This window comes from Erithacus rubecula (assembly GCF_903797595.1).
Source record: "Erithacus rubecula genome assembly, chromosome: 9".
NCBI lineage: Eukaryota > Metazoa > Chordata > Aves > Passeriformes > Muscicapidae > Erithacus > Erithacus rubecula.
Window position 1 is genome coordinate 19,355,374 of NC_136660.1, and position 23,012 is coordinate 19,378,385.

The 23,012-nt window shown below is 35.7% G+C and overlaps 1 protein-coding gene across 3 annotated transcripts in view; it reads right to left on the bottom strand.

Annotated features, from left to right (window-relative positions):
• The window catches only part of PLCE1 (phospholipase C epsilon 1), a 136,680-nt gene that overhangs the window by 97,776 nt on the left and 15,892 nt on the right, over positions 1-23,012 (bottom strand). For 2 of the 3 annotated variants that reach the window (XM_079312910.1, XM_079312911.1), the window contains exon 2: positions 14,103-15,696. In XM_079312910.1, coding sequence (XP_079169036.1) covers positions 14,103-15,359 — 1,257 coding nt within the window. In that variant the 5' untranslated portion in view covers positions 15,360-15,696. Of the gene's footprint in view, positions 1-14,102; positions 15,697-23,012 lie in introns of those variants that run through there. The other variant, XM_079312912.1, reaches the window with a different exon arrangement.

Here is a 23,012-nt window from a genome sequence, read left to right on the forward strand (position 1 = left end):
AAAGGTTTTATCATCATGGGTATCATACCACATACTCATAGTTACTCCTGATTATATATGTATGTGCATGTGTATATACCTCCAAACCAGGCTCAAGTGGAAATCAGTGATGACTGTGATACAGCAGCCCTGTCAATACTTTCAAAGAGCATTTCAGTGGAACTCAAGCCCAAATTTTCAAACTGGGCTCCTAAAAATCAAGCTTGCAAACCCTAAGACTTATAACTGTTGCTGGTCTGATTATGATGAACACAGGGCATTCAGAATCTTGGAAATCACAGTAGTTTTATCCAGTAGACTTATCAGGAAATTTGTATGTCTAATTTAAACACATGATTTTGGCTGCAATTTTTCTGAATAGTACCAAAGTGTGAATTCTAACTTCAGAATAGTATAATGAGAATTGCTGTACAAACAAAGCTTTGTCAGATCATCTCCCTCTTGTTTTCAGGACTCAGTTGTGACAAAGAATAGTCCAAACCTTCATGCTTTCATTGGCTGATGTCAGTCAGACCAATTGCATCTGTCCATGGTATTAGGCTAAGTTAAAAGCACTATGTTGGACAACATGACAACAGTTGGCTGAGCAGGAGAAACTTGAAACAATTAGCAAAATGCAAATTGCCTTTGAACCAAGCATGTACAAAGTCTAGTGGTCCTAGAGCCATCTGACCCAAACAAATCTTATGACCAAACTTGATGCATGCAGGACACACAAAATATAACTCCTTTTATGCCCCTCATTCTTTCCCACGACATATGTTAATAAATGCAGAGGATCAGCTGCTGGACCATATGTTAACAGATGTACTAATAAGGAGATTCTCTAATTACTGATCATATAGAAGAGAAAATCAGGTAAAGTATTTTAACAGGTACTTCTTTCCTGTGCTAGAGCAAAAACCGTACCAGTGACTTGCCCATAGCGCTTGCTTGCATAAAGAAGTTAAAAATTAGAAAAGTACAAAAATTAAAATTGCAGAATTCTCAGTGTTAACAATACTGCCATCTTTCAAAAACAGTGAACCACAGTGTGGTTTCAAATTTCCAGTTAATATTTTGTCAATGTTTAATCAATGTTATGAATGCTTCTTAATGAAAAAAAAATTACAATGCAAATGAAAAAAAATGAAAACATTTTTACAATGAAAAAAATTTACAATGCAAATATCTAGATGAAAATATAATACAGTTTTCCACGTCAAAAAACGATGAATAATCTATTCTAGAAAAACATGCCCCAAACACTGTTATCCTACAAAGGTGATCTTGACAAGTCATTAAGAAGTTCTTTCCCCAGTCATAATGGGTCTTGAAGACTTTAATATCTTTACATCTTGGTCTAACTATGTGGCAAGGCTTTTATTAAAAAATATCTGTAAACCTTGAAACTATTTTACAACCCTGCAGACATGCTGTGCTATCCAGCCCCTGCTCACCTAGCAGGTGCTCCAGGTCCCTGGTACAGCTGTGGGATTCCCTCCCAAGCATCTGGAACTGACACAGGCACAAAGAGAAGCTCTGTGAAGTTACTCAGGACAAGCCTAAGAGATAAGGTATGCTAATAAGAGGAACAGCATCCTCTTCATTTAAATGTGAACATTAAATAGTGGATGCAGAGGGTGTGCAAGGAAGGCCCTGCAGTGACTCCCCAGCTCAGCAAGGTTTCAGTAAACCACTGGTTTAGTGGTGTTAGACCCTGGCTTTCAGGCCACTCACAGTGTTGAAAGCAGTCATCATGCCTGACAAAAAATCATAGCTAAGGCAGCAGCAGTTTAAAATCTGAAACTGGAAAATACCCATGTCAAAGATGACAGTGCAGAGAAGTATGGACATGCCTGGGGTAGAGGCATAAGTTAGTCTACAGAATGATGATAAAATGATGAAGGGGAATTGTAATTGCAATTTCTTGTAAAAAATTTCTTTTAATGTCAGCTGTTCGTTTGTTCTTCAAACATGAAAACAACTTATGGTCTAGACTGTCTTTATGGGGCCCAACATAGTATTTATCAACAGAACATACAGCAAATAATGTCATCTCAGTCAAAAACTACAAAATTTGACTCAACGAAGTGATGGACTCAGTCAAGGGTTTCCAAGCTGTGGTGTACATAATACTAATGACACACAAATGTCAGCTAAGGAACCAAAATCCTCTTCCTGTATGTGCACGAGTACTGCTGCTACTGTGGCAATGGTAATATATGAGCAAGGAAAGTTGGAAGCTCTGCTCCTTGTCTCTGGGAGAAAGGTGGAAGTCTGCAAGTCCCTGGAAAGCACAGAGACTCAAACTAGCAGCAGCAGTGTTAAATTTCCTGATGCCTCATCTTAGTCTTCTAAGAAACTTCTAAGCTTTCCAAAATTATGTGCCATTCTATTTCATTATTTAATTTCATTCGTTGACCAGGTAAGAACTTGAAACCAATTTTCATCAAACTCGAGACTCTTAACTCTTCTTGAATATCTGTTTTTTTAAACAACCATTTCTTAAAAACCTTGCCAGTTTTATTCAAATACTTTCCATAGCAAAAATGTTGTTGAGAAAAACGTCCTATAAAATATCAGCTAATTAAAAAAACCAAGAAGGTAGTAAAATTCCCCAACTACTGAGCCTTGCCACCCATGCTTGGCCTTGCCACATTAAGCCTTGCCAATGTTCCTCAATTTACAATTATTTAAAAATCAAATTATGACTGATAATCTCTCACCAAATTCTATTAATTTTCTTTATAATTCTACATGAAAGTAACATAACTCTGTACACAACTATCATGACAGCACTAGCACTGGTCTTAGTTCCACAGAAAACTAGCAAATCTCTCAGTTCTGGTTAGGCTTGAAAACAAGATTTTGTTGGTTTTTGCTCTCTACATTTTTCAAATCCCAAAACTCAAAGGACGCTTTGTCAACTATCTCTTTTATTTTCCTTCCAAGTTTTTCATAGCACACTGGCTTCTTTTCATTAGTTCTTTCAGTTAACTACCTTTCACAACCCATTAGCAAATTCACCCACTACTGTTAAATCAATTTTCATGTCTTTTACTTAACGAAAAAGAGGGGTTTCAAAGTCTTTGTTCTCTTAGATCCACTGAGTCACAACCACATGGGTATGTTCTGTCAATCTGCTTTCATTTTGGCTGTTGTTTTCCTTGCAGTTTTTTGCAGACTGGAAAAATTTAAATTCAGCAAGGATCAGAGGAATGTGGTCATCAGTACCTAATATAAATATTAATTAGCAAATACTTATTTCCTGATAAGTACAGTAGAAAAAAAACCCTTACAAATGTACTATGCTCTATTATAGCCTGATTTAACTTTGGCCAAGAATACCATCTCTTTTGGACAGCAAATTGCAGTCCAAAAGTGTAATAGTACAACAATTTGCATATCAATCAAGCAATGTAAAGTTTGAATGCTGTTTACTAACCTTCACATGAAAAAAAAAATCCCTAAAAACAATATGGAAAGAAAGAGTACAAAAGAAAAGTTTAAACTGAAATATAATAGTTAAAAATGGGGCAGATGCCACATGGGAATTTGAGCTCCACAAAGTTGGACTTATATAAGTAGGAATGCCCATTAAGACCAAGCAATTGCATGAAAAAGCAATTTCAGCCTTAAGTACTACATTTGGCTGAACATAGACTGTGAACATTATAAAAAAGTACTATCTAATAGCAGAAAATTGAAGGAAAATATATTGGGAAGTTCTTTCTCTCTGTAAAAAAAAAAAAAAGAAAAATAAAGGAGACTCCATAAAGACCACCAGTGTAGGGAATAGTAAGCATGTGGAGTGTAAGTTCAAGAATGGCACTAGAAGGACAGGATCAGACAGCTACATGACAGGCTTGAAGGAAAAGCAGCAAAGCTACTTAGAAGGAGTTATAAATAACTAGAATTTTCAAGGGAGAGAGAAAAATGCTTCCCCCTTCCTATGACTGCATTTAATGAGAATTCCCATGGGGACTTCCAAGGTCAGGAAGTCCTGAGAGGGCAGATCTTGCAGTCAGCCACCAAAAGGAACCTGGGGAGAAGGAGCCTGGAAAAGTAATATAGAAATGAAGAGAGTGCAAGCTGCAGCAGTGAATATTCTCCAAATGGCACGAGCTGGACTATATTTTGAGGTAAATACTATTAAGGCTGGCATATGTAGAAGACTGAAGAGCCCCTAAAATGGTATGGAATAAGGCCTACAAATGGGTAAATAAAATAGCTGAGATACCTTGTCAAGGGGAGCAAATGCATGCTCAGGTTCTGGAGCTGGGACCTTCACTACAGACCCAGCTCTTCCTCTGCTGCTCACTGTTAAGAAGCTCTCTGACCTAACAGGTAAGGAATATTTAAAGCCCTCAGTCTAGGAGACTGACCATGGAAGAAGACATGCAACCAACTGTCTCTGTGTACTTTTCTATAGTGACGAAGTGTGCAGATTAAATAAAATCTGACCACTCAGCTTTCCAGGAAGGACTAAACCAGTGCAAGGGACGGGTGCAGCTGGATGCCACAGAACAACCTGGCACACTAGAACAAAAAAAATCCAGGGCAAGAGGTGATGCTTCCACAATCCTACACAGAAATTACCTCAAATCTGAAGATAAGGGGCAATATTTTCATTATTATCTATATTAACACCTTTAGGGTTAATAACTAAGTAATTTAAAGGTCCTGATGAAAGACATCTCAAGCAAGGACAAAACACAGCTGCTCTATGTGGATATGGAGCCAGTTCATGAACAAAACAGAAACAAAGTGTACTGCACAAGCCAGTCCTAATAAACAGGTAACATACCAACTACTCCCTGTCTTCCCTTATATACCAGCCCTGCTTTGTTCTGAAATTAAACTCAGTTCTAAAATTCCAAAGTAATTTGCATGATTACAGAAATGAGCATATCATCTATCCAAAGCAGTCCAAAACCTGGAGGGTTGCAGAATAGGACAAATATGATGTAATAGTCAGGTAATTGTGTAGATCATATATCAGATAAACCAAAATATTCTCATGCAAACACAAAAACTTGGAACTGCTTGAAAAATTCCATCACGCGTACCCAAATTCCCCACACAAAGCTGCACCCTGGTGTCTCCAATGCTGGATTAATTCTTCTATATCAAGTGAGTTCCTGGTGTAGCAAAAGCTCTGTAGTGTATGAAGCATCTAGGTATAGCAAACAGTACTTCATCTCTTAAATTTCAGAATAACTTCACACTTGTAATGGTGTCCAATATATTTCTTGTACTCTTCCATCATTTTATAAAGGTGATTTAACTCTGAAACAAACCATTGATGCACTTATCTCCTCAGCAGCTGAACCACTGGGTGGAAAAACAGGAAACAGCTGGTCAAAACCAACGTGTGATGAGAAATTTATTCAAAACTAGAAAAAATATGAGTCAAAAGTGATCATCATTTACAAAGGCTAGATTTGCAGTTTTTACAAACCGATTGCAAAGAAACACTGTGCAAGCTAAATTACATATGCAATGATTCACAAATGCCTGCTAAAGGAACTTTGTTGCTCAAATGCATTCAAGCTATAATAAATGTCCATCCACAATCTGCTGGTTAAGGAAAACAATAAAAAGGAAAGAAACAAAACCCCTCTGTTTCTGGACTTACAGAAAATAAGGAAATTAATACACTGTTGTTAAATATGGTTCATGTTATACCTCATGCTTATTGATAACCTCTATCTTTTCTGCAGCCCCAACCCTGTTGAGTGACTTGGTGTGGATAGACCAAAGCTTCCTTTATGCTGACAGCAAATCACTACATCTCAATGAAATGTTCACATAGCAAAAGGTTTTGCACTCCTGTAGTTCTCCCTGACTGTATTTTAAGTTTCAAAAGGACACATAAATAAGCCAGAATACAAGTTACTTTCCTAAAGGAGAAATATTCTGAATGCTCATGAAATAACATGTTTTCCCTTACATCGACATACACAAGACACCAGTGCAATCCCAAGATTGCAAACAACAGACAGGAAGTCCAGTGTTACAGCTCCCATTACAACAGTAATGTGCTTATATAAAGTAAAAAATCTCACATATGCAAGGGTCAGAACTATAATGGCCTCAAGCATGCTGCAGGATGCTCTAAGTCTGCAAAGTTACTCAAGATAAATTCCTAATTTAAAGCAGAAGATCGAGGACAATTTGCTCTCAGGAGTATTTTTCTTGATCGAACACAAAATTACATTTAGAACAATTCTCCAGGCCTCAGATACATCCTTACATTTTTGCTGAAAGACAAGCCATTCAGAATTATCATTCAGAACTTTATTCAGGCTAGAAGTAGTTCATAGTAGATTGGTTATATACATTTTTAGTAAAAACTTGGTTTTTTCTTTGCTCTTACACTCGTAACTCTAAAATTCCTTCATATTAATATTTGGAACTAGTAGGTAAATTTGAAAGTGGGTTTCCATCCCCTCCCCTTTACTGGAAACTTACAGGATATGTCTCTTCTGCAGACTACAGTGCAGCACAGGGCTACTGAGCTTGCTGAGGATAAAAAGAAATCTAGCCACAGCATATGGAGAGTGTTTGGGAGAAGTTTATCTTCTTCAAACTCTGAGTGAGCTCACTAACAACTAACTGCCTCTAAGTCTAGAGAACAGATGAGATCATCACTTGTTTGTAAAAGGACACAGATTCGAGTCCAGAAGCAGGGCTTCTAAGCAGTGTGATAACATGAGCAGTAAAAAACAGCATAAGCAACTGATGGGGACCGAGAAAAGTTTTATTTATTAAGTTAATGATCCCACCTGAGTTATGCATTACACATACTTACATAGGGATTTTTTTAATTACAAACTTTAGGTTTAAAAGTGTTTAATCTAAATTTGGCATGTCTATCTCTTAAAACATTTGACATAAAACTAGGCCCACATGAACCCAATAGTTTCATTCTGCACATGCCTCTTTTTCTCCCTCCAAATAACATTATCCCAAGAGGAGATTTTAAGCAGATTACAGTATGACCAGGATTTCACCCATTCTCTAATACTTGAAGGGAATTCCTAAAGACCCTAAGACTATGGCTGCTGTAACATGAAACTAGAGCAGTTAATAATACATCCTTTGTTTTGCCCACAATTTACTAATGATGGCCGGTATCCATTCTGGTTGCTTGAAAACAATTTTTACAGTGTTAAGAGACTTGCATGAAAATAACCAATACATAACAATCACTTTTAATCACCTTAAAAAAAGCTCACATTATTTTACTGTGGATTCAAAGTCCAAATGGTAGCAACATTCAACAGGCATTACAGTTACTGGAAAAGCTAAGAGGAAAAAATACCCCTACTTTCACAAGAGTTCATCAGAATATTCAGAGTCCTTCAACAAGTGCAAGTGCTGATTTCAATACAAAAACATACTTTTTCATTGCTGTTACATGCTACTGTGCTATTACAGCAACCTTCTCTGTAGATATTAATCTTGCAGTATTTTCTATAGTAAAGGCAATTCTTCAATCTCAGTTCAAAAATTAATGTATCTGGTTACAGCTGAAAGTATTAAACAAATTTTTACTTTCATATGATTTGCAGAAGCACTGTCTGATACATGTGTTCTGCAGGCAAGCAGTAACATCTAACTATAACATTGCCTAGTGAAATTATTAGGAGAACAAAAATTTTTTAAAAAAGAAAATAAAGTGGCTACAAATGCCAGGGCTAAATGTTTGTTTCCAGCATTGTCCCACTTACGACATTCCTGATGAAGGTTGTGTGCTGTCACACTGCCCTGAGTCACACTGGTTCCAGTGCTGCACTGGTGTCATTTGCTTTGACTGGTGTGGGAGCACTCTTGGAGCACCCCTGTCATTTGATAGCTCATACATACTTGGACAGCACTTAATGGCTGTATTATGTTCAATTGTTATTTTGATTTTTAGCTTGTCACCAGTCCATATTTTCAAGAAAATGTTATGACCAGTGGGCTCATAAATGTACATTATCCAATCACTTCTCACACATAGAGGAACTAAACAGCCTCATATCTCATGGAGGATGCCTTAGATACTGTGGCAGGTAAAATTTTCCAGTAGACATTTTTCCTCTAAGTTGTTCTTGAAATCTCATACTAGTAAGGTATATGTCTACCAATTACTGTCAAGCCAAGCTTATTTCACTTTAGAAAAAATTCTTTTTAAAAGATTATGAAAGACTGTAGAAAAGCAAGATAAACTAAAATGAATATGAAATCTCATAAATTCAGATTTTAGCTATTCACTCACCAACAGAGTGATCTTTATATGGCACAGTTTTTATTAACTTACACCAGAGTAAACAACCCAACTTTTCAACAGTTCATACAGGTAATGGAGATAACTTAGTTTCAACTGAGAAAGAATTTAGAAAAGTGTCCAACTCTAACACTCTAAAATGAACCCTTTAATGTGCTACAGGGAGATTTTCTAAACCAGACCTTCATGCTTCTTTACAGTTAATGAACAGTCACTAGAAGGAAAGTCAGAAAATGTGGAAAAACTGAAAGCATAATATAATGCTCCTGCCAAGACTCCTACACTATTGGCTCTAAATACCTAAGTGTGCTCACAGCTAAAACTTATTGTTCATAATTTGGCCCAATGTTGTTAAAGGTATAAGGCAACTGTAAAATATTACAAAGTATTAAGCAATTTAGCTCAAACTCTATCACATTATGGTAGTAAAATGATTTCTACAGAGAGAGGGTAAATTTTCTGGTTTTAAAGCTACCCTTTAAAACTGGAGAAACTCAACCCAAAGCAAATATAAGTATAGAGCTTCATTTTCAAAAGTTCAATTTATTTTTACAGCACTTACTGAAGGGAAAACATAATTTCATGCCTATTTGGCTTCTCTCCTGCTTCCCTGATTTTTTTCCAAATAGTCAATTCTGCTCATTAACTTTTTTCTTCAAACAAAGAAACAAGAAATACAGGGTCCAGGTAGAATAAAAACCTGCTTGTCCTTACCTACCAACTACTTTACCATAAGTAAATAAACCTTTACGTCTAAAAAGCACAATGGCATTTTAACAGGCAAAATACTCATGCAGAGTCAGATAAAAAAAATATTGTTAGAGTGGAGAAACACTCCAACCACTTGCAGATTATTTGCTTTATGTCATTATTTCCTGTAAATTCCTTTCAGCATGCTAGACTAGAAATTTTATTTCAAAATGGAAAGCTGAAAAATTTCAAATCGCCTGTAGCCCACACCAGAGACTCACAAAGTAGCCTTTTTTTGTTAAACAGAAATACAAGTACAGCATAAACTTTAGCCTGAAGAGCAATGTTAGATTTTAGGTATCCAGGGAAAACTGGGAGGGAAGAGTGTAAAAGTCCATTTAAAGAAGTCCATCTTTTAAAATGTGTAGCATGAAGTAAAAAACTGTGGGGAAGGTTCTACCAGAAAGATGGTATGGCAGCAAACCCAGACCTAAAATTCCTACAAAAACAATTAAAAACAAACCCCAGAAGTTCAAGTCAGTACTAATTTAATTTCTTTCAGGCTACTTTGTGGGTTGTGAATCTCATAGAGTTTGGCAGAATAACTTTACCCATAGGACTCTTATGTCCAGGTGATTTCATGTGGATACTCCAAGAGTTTCTTGTCTAATAAATCAAACCAGTCATTTGAATGAAACAGCACCTAAACAGGAGCTCTTATGCTGCTTATTACTACCAGCACAGAGATTAATCAGATGCTTTCAAGATTTTTTTTCACTTCATAACAAACCACATGGGCCTTTTCATTATACAAATTTCGTTTTGAATAAATTGGAAAAGTGTATCTTCCAAGATACTACTAGATATAAGAGGGTTACACTCTTCATTCTTACAAAATATTGACAATTAAAGGTTACAATTAACACCTGAGAAAAACAACCAAAAAATGTTCTTATACACACACAGCATTACTAACCCTTCCTTTGTTCATAATGTGTTAGCATTTACAGTAACAAGCTCCTGTATTTGATTAGTGCAACTGTTGAAATAGGCTAAGCAGACATTATTTCCATGACTGATAGTGAAATACTCAATCTGTCTGTATTTTCAGAAATGCCACAAAAGCATGCACTGACTAGAATTGCTGATTCAGCTCCGGAAGGGAGGAGGGCAATAAAGGGAGGGAACTGAGGTCTCTACAGGTTCAAAATTAAAATCAATATTTATATTAATTACAAAATATTTATTGTAGTTAAGAATATATTAAGAATTAAAAATCAGTTATAAACAACAAAAAATTAAAATACTTTCTATTCAACAGAAAACAACTTAGAAAGAAAGAAATCTGAACAAAGGACCCCTTAAATTAGCCCTGCATACCACAAATCCTTGCATTATATTCATATAACATAGGAGTCATGAAAACACCATGGACACTACAGGGAAAAATACCTGCAGGGATTTTGATGCTAACAAATGCTGAACTACTATACCAAATCATTACATTAATTATGAAACACTCCCACAAGATAAATCTATTCTAGAATCACTATTCTACCTGGGAACAGATGTGGGACAATTAATATTTTCTTTAATTGTTGCCTAATTAGTATTTGGCATTTTAGTAGTGCCTTAGCAACTATGAAAAATGTCAGATATATTAGAGTGCTAACTTCTATCTGAGCAGAGCTGAGCAAGGCAATAGAGTTCTTGCTTCTTAAAGCTCAAACTTCTGGCACCAGGAATGTAATGACACAGCAAAGATACTACTGACGCCTACAAAATAAGCTTAACTAAAGAATTTAGCTATTATACACAACTGTGTTGTTGCAGCTGTCATCTGCAGATCTTCAGGTCACTTATATGGCTTGAGAAAATTACTCTGTGAAAGTCTAGTGAGCTGCCCAGATTTCATATCTTAGTCAAGGTGGGACAGGGTTACTTTTGTCACAGTACTTTACCACCAGGGCAAAACCACCATCATATCAGGAGAAAACAAAGTGTATTTCAGCTCTGTGAACCTCACATCTCACAGATCCGAGTAACTCTGACTCTGGAACTAGTCAGATTGCTAACACAGTGCAGCTGAGCTGAACCCAAGCAGTGGATCCCTGCTCAAGCAAAGCCAACAGCAGAGCCTGCACTCTCATCATCTGTTTCTATGGCAAATCTTTGCACTTGTGACTTCCTTAATATGTATTAATGTGAGGGGCTTGCACTGTTCCAACTCAGACAAGCAAATGTATCCTGAACAGATATGACATATTAGACACATCCATCTGATAAGGGTAAATGTTGCATTGTATTTAGCTACAAAAACTAAGTGCAAAATTAGAAAAAATATTCAAAATAAAAATCTTCTCTCTTCATACAACACATACATTAAATCCAGAGGAGTCTAAATCATAGGTATATGAAATACCTATAAACAGTAATAATATGCTACATGAATAAAAACATAATATCATGTATTTTCTATATAGTGCAAACTCTTAGTCCCACCTCCTGATGCAGAGGAAGAAAAGTGAAAAAAATCACTCAACAAGATGACAGTTCAGTGCCTTTCCTTTATTAGCACTAGAATTTTTATGTAAGGGATATGCACAAATGAGACCCACATTTTCCTGCTTTAAAACATAAAGGTCTCTATTGTTCCATGTTACACCAGTACTGCTATGAAAACTTAATTTCTCCAACTTTTTTTTCGTCTTGAAGAACAGAACTACTGTTCACTTAGCTGTTCCAAACAGAATGCATGCTCAAAGGGTGAGATAAGGGGAAAGGAAGAACAAATTACCACATTCATTTACTACTTTTTCCTTCTTCCTTTGATTATTAGCATGAAAGATCCCTACAAATACCCATAATTTATTAAATTATTTTAACCCAGTGCATACATTCAACATGTCCATATATTTGTCACATCCATTAAGCTAATTTCTATGTTTGTGTAAATCCATCTATAATGCTAATTATATAAGCCATAAACACATACAAATATTACTGCAGAAACAACATTTGACACTAAAACAACAAGAAAACAATGCTAAGAGAACTTGATGTTATGGATAAGGAGATTATATACTGAGGCTGATAAGAAGAAAAACAGTTTTAGAGTCCATTTGGAAGAAGAAAAACTGAAACATGTAGTTTTAAGCTTTTTCTGACCATGAGGAAAACATTCTGTGCATTGCAGTTATGCAAAGTGTTTTATAATGCCCGTTTATCTTTTGCCAACTTGTAGACAGAACTTTTTCTCTTTAAAAATTATTTCATGAGTACTTATTACTTTTGTTTCTGAGTTCACTTACACAGACTACCAAAAAAAAAAAAATCTTAAAATTTAAGCTCTCCCACCTCAAAATGTTGTATGTTCAGTATTATACAGTGGTGGTGGGAAGTGGTTAAACAGGCAAGCTCGATAAAAGCTAAGTAACTCATGTCAAATTGGAAATATCCAATGAAGAAATATAAACACATATTTCAGCTATCTCAGCTACAAAACATTGTTCCATCTCTCCCCCATAAAACTAATAATGATACAATGATACTTAAGTGTACCACACATTCACCATGTTAAGTAAACCCACAGAATTATATTCACCCCTTCTTGGGAGAATGATCATGCACTCTGCACTGCATCTGCTGTCCCAGCCACTTTGTACTTCCACTGGCCAAAGTAGTGAATTTCACAATCATCAACAGCACAACAAAGCTCTGCAGCCTGGTAAAAAACCTGACATATACGTTTGTAGAACTCTTCAATTAACTATTTAAATGGAAAAATACTAATTTCTAGAATTACATGATATTACAGGAGGGCACAACTTTCTTGGAGTCACAGTCTCCTCTTCCCTTATCACTGCCAAATTTCATATTTGCTTGATCAGTTTTACCATATTCTGTATTCTTACATAAATATAAATGATATATGATTCCATATAAGTAAGTTTTCCTCCATTTCAGTCCTACTGAAAGTTGTTGAAGACTCTGAGTAATAAGTGCTAGAAATTTCTTCGAGCAGAAGAGATTTCCATTGATTCAGGACCAATTTATTAGTATAACACACTCCTTTACCTTGGTTATTTTCCCCTCCCTAGAGCTTATCCATACATTTTAACAGAAAAACTACAGCTCCTTTTTTTGCTAAACTCAGTAATCAGAGGTCAAAATCTTATATAGATTACATCAACAACTATTTAAATCCTACCAGCACAGAAAATCTTTTACTACTTAAAATAATATATTAAGAATGTGCTATGTCATTTCTGTAATAATAATTTATGCATTCATGATTTGATTCTAAACTTCAAATTCCTTGTATTATGTAACTTAAGAGAACACAAATCAGGGCAGTATCAGCACATAAACATATATTATTCAAGTATTACTTCTTTTATTATTGAAAAATAGGTGTAAAAGAATATGGGGAAATACTACGCTTTCTTTTCCTGAACAACAATTTTTTCACTGTAATCTAATACTCTCACGTATAATGTTATTATAATGTTATTCTATGTGTATTATATTTATGGAAGGAACTATATCATTGACTATATCATTAAGATCCATCAAATGTTTATACATACATATATGCTCTATATATTCTAATGTACAGAACTATAAAATATATTTACATGCCTATCAGGGAAAAATACAAATGTATATAATATACATGTTCTATTTAAAATATAAATATCTATGATATGCATATATATTTTTAATTTATATATAGGTGTGTTATATATGCATATGTAAAGAATATTTATCAGTAAATAAATATACATAAATCAAAGTATAAATATTTACCTATACATATTTTACATAGATATATATGTATATACATATATATGTATAAATCTTACACAGATATAGTTATAGATATATTTACAACACATCTATTTTAAACCAGAAGAATTTTAGAGGATGACAATATATTTCTCTAAAAAGCAGTGTTCAGCATAAGGTTGTTCAATGTAGGTAACCACCTACATTTTAAACCACATGGGTGGTTTAAAAAACCACCCATTCAGTGGTTTTTTTTAAATTGCATTTACTAGTTGAAGGCACTTTTTGAATGGAAAGGTCATCACAGTATCAAAACAAACAAGAAACAAATAAAAAAAAAATCCAAAAAACACTATGAAAAGCTTACCTTATACCATAAAGACTTCTCAAGACAGGAATTAAATTTCCATTTTATTAGGGACTGAATTATAGTTAGCTGTTCTGTTGTAATCCTAGAAAGCTTCATGCCACTGTTGTTTCTCCTTTGCTCAATGTAATTCCAAGCAACAGTTCCTATGTGCCCTGATGGTAAAGTCCTAAAAATTGCTCTCGTTCCAGTATAAACTGATTTTTTAACCTCTTTATCGTTTTTACAGAAACGTCTTATTAATAGAGTAGAACGTTCCTTTTTGTTTCTAAAAAAATCCTCTTCCAACTCTTCTTCACAGCTATCATTACAGTCCTCAAAATGGCTCAGAAAGGGCTTTGAGGGCATTCTCCCAGTAAAATTATTTCCACAGAAGTTGTGACCTGAGCACGTCACTTTAACCTTTCGTGGTGCTCTTTCCAGACATAAGTACTTATCCCTCAAAGCATCTTCATACAACTGCTGCCCATTTTGATTCTCACAATTATTTGTCAACTGCACTATGCTGCAAGTGCAGGCTGGGGAACCAATGGTGTTACCACCACCATCACTCACGGGCTGCAAGCAGTCATCCAAAATGAAGCTGTTGTGTAAACCACACAAAGCCTTTGATATATTCCTTTCACTAGCACAATGTAAGTGAAAAAAGGCCACTTTATCAGGATCACTGCTGTCATTCTTATTTACTGCTGTCTGGCTTCTTAATGAAGGTCCATTCATTTTCAACTGAATTTCAGCAAGCATGGCTCTTTCCAGCGAAACAGGAATTCCAGTTTCCAGGCATGCCTCTTCCCCTGCTAAAGGAGTACAAGATTGATACAACTGGCTGCAGGGGATATTGCTCTTGTAGTTTTTCTGTACAATGTTACAGTTAATGTTAAGAAATTCCACTGAATCAGAGATGGAGCTGTTCCTCTCCCAGAAGTTTTCATTACTCTTGTCGTTAGTCAGTTGTTCTGTGGCCAGAGGGAATATTTTGGGCACTGAGCCCTGAAGACTTTCTTCTTCTAGTCTGTGTAAGTAAGACAGATTGTGTGTGGTTTGCCTTCCCGAACTGGCAGTATGTCTTCTTATAACACTGGTGTCCAAAGCATGCTCAGTATTTTCATCCCCAGCTGACTGGGCAGCTATCACTTTACCCTGTACCACAGAGAGCAGAACAGACGCTCTCATCTCCTCAGAGGTCATCTTGACACAGTCTTGAGCTGCTGGATGTGTGCTGGGGATGGGGGGAGCACCTTCCCCACCAATCCTCATACCATGATTTCAGTGTAATGAAAGATTCAGTGCTAAAGAATCAGGGTACACATGGTAAAATATATACCAATTGTTCTTTTTGGACTAGCTTTTACAAGAAAGTAGGTTTTTTCACTGTTGGCGTGCTAGGCTTTCCCAAACTTGGGTCACTGGCATGACACACTGACATTTTTAATCCAGTTCCTTATTATGACATAGCCATTCAGCTGGACTCTCTCCACAATTAATTCTTCTGTCATATATAGCACACAAATTGTTGCATCAGATTGTAGATGATCAAACACATACTTCATGTCACAGATGCATCTCCCCACAGGGCATCCCAAAAGTTGGTTTTCTGTAAAGAAAAGACATATATAGATATATTGAACAGGATCCATGGCAAAAAATCCACCATCACAACTACAAACACAACAATGCAAGTTAATTGTACTGAGACCTAGAGAATTCCAAAATACACATTTAAATCTGTCTTAGAATTTCACAGAAGAATTTTAGAACACTACAGTCATGTTTTATATATTTAATAGCTTTCTCCACTTCACTATGGAAAGCCACATAATTAGAAAACTAATTATTCTGAAGCTGTAGCAATAGAATTGAACACACAAATAAAAATGAAAAAAAAAAAAAAAATGCATTTTCCATGGGTCTTTCTGACTCCTATCCAGGACAAAACATTTTGAAGAATAGAGTCAATTTTAAATATACACTGTCTTTTTAAACAATTCTTTTCCTGTTCAGAACTACAGCTACAACTGTTTTGGTGTTCCACGGTTTTTGTTTTCCTTAAACTGTATGCTATCACCATGAAATCATGAAGAAAACATAGTATTTTTGCCACAAGTTTACAACTGAAAAATCATGAAGACAGATTAGAGTAAGAATGAAATATAAATAATCTTCTGACTCATTTACTTGCACGCCTTACACTAAAAAGTTAACCTGCCTTTCACAATGTCATTAATTCTCAGCTTCTTTCCTGCAAGCAGCATGGTAGAAGTAAATCTTGGCATCAGAAAATATGAGGTTACAGCCAGCTCAACAAAGGAAACAGAAGACTAAAAGAGACACGCCTAGATAAATCATGGTGAATTCAATGAATGCGCTTATACTTCAGCTCATCACATTTACCACTGAAAAACATAAAGCGTATTATAAAAAAAAGTAGGCAGTTATATTGAGGTCTACATTTACTAGAACAGTCTAAATTCAATAGAAACAAGTAAAAATTAAAAAAAAAAAAACCAAAAACACCCAAACCCCACAAAAAACAAACAAACAAAAACCCAAAAAACCTTTAAAGCTTCAACAGCAAAATGTAGTAGAAAACTAAGGCAAATAATGAAATCACTGTTTCAGCTACACATAACAATTAAATCATCCACAGTGAATAGAATTAGAAATTATGAGAGGGATAAAAAGCAGGAAAGCTCAATAGTTAATTTGAAGTGTAAAATATATTTTGACACTCTTCTCAAATAACTGAGATTAACTATTTTATTTTAATCCATTTTAGAGTGTTGCCTTTCATTTTTATTGATTACTAACCTTCATCCAAAAGCACCCGGGCACAAATCAAAAGGTAAAGACACTCATTCGTTCACGGGATATTTGACATGCTATTTTCCCACAAAATTAAATTCGTAAGTGTAATTAAATGTATCGTTTTGCCAAAGTGGGTGGAATGTCACAAAAAGAAAAAAGGGAAAAAAGAAATTTAAGGGAAGTTACATTTTGCTACAAATCTGTGGCTTAAAAGTTTGCTAAACCAGGAACAGTACTGTTTCTTTGTACAGCGGCTACCACAAGTGCAGGGGAAAAAATATTGTAGTTTCATACTTCAACCAAGTTTCCAATTTTACTGATTTAACAACCGGGAGGGTCACAAAGGAAAGTGACAGAGAGAACAAAGAGCCACAAGTTTTACATTCCCCACCCATTAGAAAATGCACACGCATGCCAGATCAGTCAGAACAGAGTCCAGGTGATAAACTCAGATCCTGTACTAGAGAGATTTAGCACCAGAAAGGAAAACAACAGCTCCAGTTCATATAAAAGTTGTGTAGGAGGAGATAGCAGTAGTTTAACAGAGTGGTGAGCTGGTCTTGAAACAGAGTCCCATTACCAACACAGCACACAGGGCACCCTGTGACATTCTGCAGCAGCCCAGCTGTACAGCACATACAATGAAAAGGCAACACTCAAGCCATTGTTGAAGTCTACATTCTCTGGTAGGCCTTCTACCTTTAAATTGTACCCTGAAATTGATTTTAATCCACTTTCTTCAACCTCACCTATTTCATTTTCAAAAGAACAAAAATACCCATGCTGCCACCAACACACACAAAAAAGGAAAGCACTTCAGCAATTTTCTTATTCTGCCATTTCCTATCCCTCTTCCCTGTCCTTCCTCTTCAAATCCATAGATGACAGCTTACATAAATTTTTGACATTACACACTTGATGTATCCCATCTTATTTTTTCTGGCAACCACTGGTCTTTCAGTCCAAATCTACGTATGATGATGCTGATTAAAGGAAAAAGATTTAGGAAGGAGAAACAGCTTATTTTTTTTTTCATCTCTTTAGTTTCTTTCCTGCTATATCCGGTAACAATAATTCTTTGTAAAAGGTATAAAATGTATATATAAGAGTTGTATTGAGTACCGATTTTTCAAGGAATTTTGTGATCTATCAAAATGCCTTAATCTAGTAATTTATTTTTCCTGACACCATGATATATTCATAAATGTACTCCCTGTATTATTGGTAAGTCAAAAATAAAAATTTATGGATCAGATTGTCACTGCAAATATCATACCTTTTTTTACACCTGTTGCTAAATGAAACTCTTACAAAATATGGCTCTACTGTGCAAAAAGACAACATTACTTTGTAACTTTAACATCTCACAATGATTTTAAGATCATGAAATTGACCGTGTATGTTAACTCATATTGTTTTTTTATGAAGAAACTTTAAATAAAGAAAAATAATCACATCATTGATTTGTTTCTGTATGCAGAAATTTGCTAAAGCAGAAGCCCTGACTACTACATAATTTTCCCATCCCTCTCTTACACCAAAATGTTTCCACACATCCTCCCCAAACAACTTCTCTCAGATCTTTTTTTTATCTCATCTCAAATCTTCCCCAACACTGTTCTGTTGGTCACCTCTCTCCTCAGCTGCTGAGGCCATACACCTGCCCATTTCTCTCTACCAGTATCACTCTTCCCTATCTGTGCCTGTTTGAAATCCAATTCACCAGGAATAATGTCTGCATTAGAAGCTCTCACTGCATGTCCAGCTGTTCCCATCCTCTTGTGATCACTGCAATGTGACTGCAATGCAAATGTCATCCATCTCAAGAATCTTTTTACTCAAGTTACTTCACAGCTAAAATATTTTCCCAATCCAGCTTGTAGTATGGTTGTACTAATGTGCTACAACAGCACAAGGGGGAAAGTGAGCAGCATAAGGAAGGGAAGAAGATGCTTCCTAATGTGGTTTACACATTTCTGTAATTTGCAAACATAATTTGACATTTCAGCTATGTCCATCTAGCAACTGCTACCAAAACTGGTAGATCTACTCCTCTCCTCATTCTTCTCTTTTTGTCCCCATTCTCTCCACCTCACTCATCTGGAGATCATGAGTTGTCGGAGTTAAACTGATTAACCTGACTGATAAGTCACAAAACTGTTCTTTTTATCCAAACAAACTGACTCATTTTGGGGTCATATGATCACTATATTCCATGAAAAGAAAATATTAGGCATGCCTGGTAGGAACCACATATCTCAGTAGAAACTTCAGTTTAGATCATGTTGGCTAGGATGTCTAAATGCACCCTGAAATTTCCCTTAGTCTGGTATGTCTAGTATATGATGCAAAACCTCATGAGATAACAAGTAAAAACCACAATGGTAGAGCCTCTGATCTACAGACAAGTGCAAAAATATCTAAAGCTGTGGCTCTGCTGAACAGATGACACTGGTTTCAAGTGTCCCAAGTTATACTCTTCTCAGTTTCTGCTTTCCACTGTGATCAACAGATTTTAATTCAGTGTGCCCAGCAAATTCCTGAAACTGATGGAATTCATTACACATGCTATGAAGTCTGTTAACACAGTGTTATAAATGCTATCAAGTTTAAAACTCACAAGCTCAACCAATAAAACTGTATTTTGTATCTTACTGTAGAATTGCAGAATTATCACTCCCTGTGGCTTTCTTTACTTGCCAGTCTGCATATGGGTGGCCAAAGCCTAGATCTTCATATTAAATCCTCACACAAAAATATATATGCACTTGCATATAAAAATGCTGTAATCATTCAAAAGCATACTCTTCCCATTGCACATCTACACTGATTTAGGCTTACAGTTAAATCTGAACATAAAAGCACATGAAGTAGATAGCAAAGCCTGCTCTGTATCCAACACATGCTGGCATTTTCTAAAGCCACTAGATTAGCTGATGAAATCCATTAACTATACTGGTTCATTTTACAAGGCCTAGGTTATATCAGAAATGTAATGTGCTCCTTCTATCAGTAAAGGAAAGTAAAAATAGAAGAAAATAGATCCACCATTAGTGAATCACTGTGGATGCAGAGGTCAGCCAACAAAGACAAATGAGTAATTGAAATAAACAACCTGGCAACCATTCAGCACGCACATTCACAGAACATATTAAGTCTGAAAACAAGTGACACAAAAGTAATTTATCTACTTTTTTTTTTCATTTACACTGACTGCATACATGTTTTAAGACCTCAAATACAAGCTGGTTCTAATTAGTATTACCAACAGTTAATATCAACAATTAGTGATTTCTTATTCCCCACATACCTGGAACTGAAGTCTAGGTAAAACATTCAACGTAATCAAAGATTACAAAACTGCATTAATTTAGTATCAGTAACCTATAACTTGTTACTCAAGCTAATTTCCTTCTGAAGTCATCCAGAATCCTGCTTCAGTGAAAACAAAATACAGTATGTTGAACTTAGAACATTATTCAGTCTTAGGAAAGGCATATGAAAGACCAGAGCTGTCACTCGATGTGTTAAGTTAGAAAGCCTTTCAATTCTAGGCTGTCAAAGGAAAAGATGATCATATAAATATTTGAGGATGCTGTTTGGACTATGGGAGCAAGTAGCAACTGCATGAGGGGCATGTAAATAAGGGATGGGTGTCAATGTGAAGATTGTTTGGAGAAGTTGGGTGCTGACAGTGATGCCAAATGCAATTCCATATGTATGATGCTGTGGGAGCTGCACAGGAAATTCAGTGAATGCTTGGTAGGGCCAGGATTACGAGTGAAGAGAATAAGGGGGACTGGAACAGATATATGACATTACTAAACACATAGTTTGGTTTCCATGGGCTAACTGCTATTGCACTGGGACAGACAGTAATTTAAAACAGCTAAAGGACAACTGCAAGCAGCCTGACAAGCCTCCCTTCTACCCTGGCCACACTGGGATGTTTATAACTATTTCTTCAACATTCATCCTATATGCTATGTATACAAGGTAACTATCCTAAGCAAGACATTTCAGCACACAAAAAACCCCTGCCAACAACCAAATAATTTTATTAATTACTTCAAATTACTACGTGTTTACATAGTTCTCTAAGTCATAAGTAATCAGTATGTGAGAGATTCTTGGGAAACAGCAAATAACAGAAATAATTTGCAACGGTAAGTGGATATAAAACTATTGATCACCTTTGTCACATCACCCCAACAACTATGCTTGACAACTATAATTCCAGTTCAAGCTCTTAAGGAGAAAGCTGATTCATAAGGAAAGTGTTTTGTATATTAGAACTATCAATTTACAATTAAAAAAGAATAATGAGCTTTATTTGTAGTAGATAAGCTACAGTTTGTTCCACACCAATTCCTTGAACAGAACAAGAAACCATTCTTATTAAGTCCTTCTTCATTCATGCTGTATCATGCACACTATCAGTTTTTCATTACAGTGTTTTATGTCAGAAACAAGCAGGAGATACTAGTACAAGAACAGGGCACCAACATGTCATCACCATTTTCTAAACCTCACTTCTCCCTAGGGAACCACGGGCAAACAGTTAGGAGGAAATAGCTAGACTCTTAAGAATCACTCAAGATGTGCACAAATCCTATTTGAACAGTTGGAAGCAAGTTATAACAACATTTGATTTGGCATAGAGCATCATGCAGAACCTCAGATTTACCACCAGCATCTGTGTTTCAACAACAAAAAAATCTCAAAGAACTACAGTATTTATATGTCCTGTCAAGTTAGAGTCTTTTTTTCTAATTTCTAGAATACTTATCTAAACATGATTGTGTATTAGATGTCTCAAACTATGCTAATGTCTGCCAGATGGTGAACCCTCTCAATTGCCTCATCATTCATCACTCCATCAGGGAGAATGTGAAGTTTCTGCCAGATACCAGCTCCACTCTTCATTTCTTTACAGAAATGCCTTTTCTGCACAAGGAGATGCACAGAGAGAAGCCAAAACTGCATTTACCTTGCTGTCAGTTCTGTATTTCTTTCTAGGTTTGACCTGCAATAAGCTGTTTAAATAAACTTTCTGGTTAGTGGTTACTTGAATTTCATGCTAAGTGACCTTATCTGGAAGCTGTAATTCCATCATCAACACTTGTTCAAAGGATGAACAAGTCCTTCTACCTGAGATGCCCAACAACTCCAGCCCTTAAAGGCAGAATAATTCTTCTCCATCTTTGAACAAGTACTTCTGGAATAACTTTTCTTAATTTTTTGAGGAACGGGAAAACAGTCTTAAATACATAAAGATTAATTTCAAGCCCTGAGTCACTCACAGGAAAACAAAGTGAAGCACAATTAAAAACAAAAATCTTCAAGGCACAGAATTCAGACTCGTAAGTAGATCTCTTAGAAAGATTAGACAAAATATAAAGGAAAAGAAAATGGCAATTAATAAACTATTTTATATAAAAGACAAGGATAAATAATGCTTATACAGAAGAAAAATAAGAAACACAGTGAGAAATATACTTTTTATAAAAGCATGTAAAAACCAAATGCACTGGTGCATTAGGATTTATTTTAATATCTGAGAATTTCAAAAGTAATCATACAAGCCATGCAAAAAAATAAACACAATTAAAAATGAGGTTTGAGGTCTAAGCCAAGCTACAGGCAGGCTCCAGCCAAAACAGCTGATCCCTTGTTCCTCACCACTTTCAATGAGGTGTCTCCTGAATAGGAGCTCTTGCAGGGAGAAGAATCAACTAATTCAGAGGAAAACTAATCAAGAATGGAAGAGAGTCTTCAGGCAGAATTACCTGATGCTGCTCATGATTCAGTCATGTAAATTGACAGAGATAGCATAAACATAAAGCAGAGTTGAGACTAAGGGAAAATCCAAGGTCAAAGCAGAAATGCATCTGCAGCATCTCACATTGACACAGCTAAAATAAGTCATCAGATACATTCTAAAAACTGATTTATAGGATTATAGGCATGTAAATATAAAAATCTGAGAGGTTCAAGCAGCACAAGTTACAACTAAAAAATAAGACAAACCAAAACAAATCAAAGACAATAAGGCAAGTTCCATCACTTCAATACAGTAAGAAACAGTAAGATTGGTACCAGCTG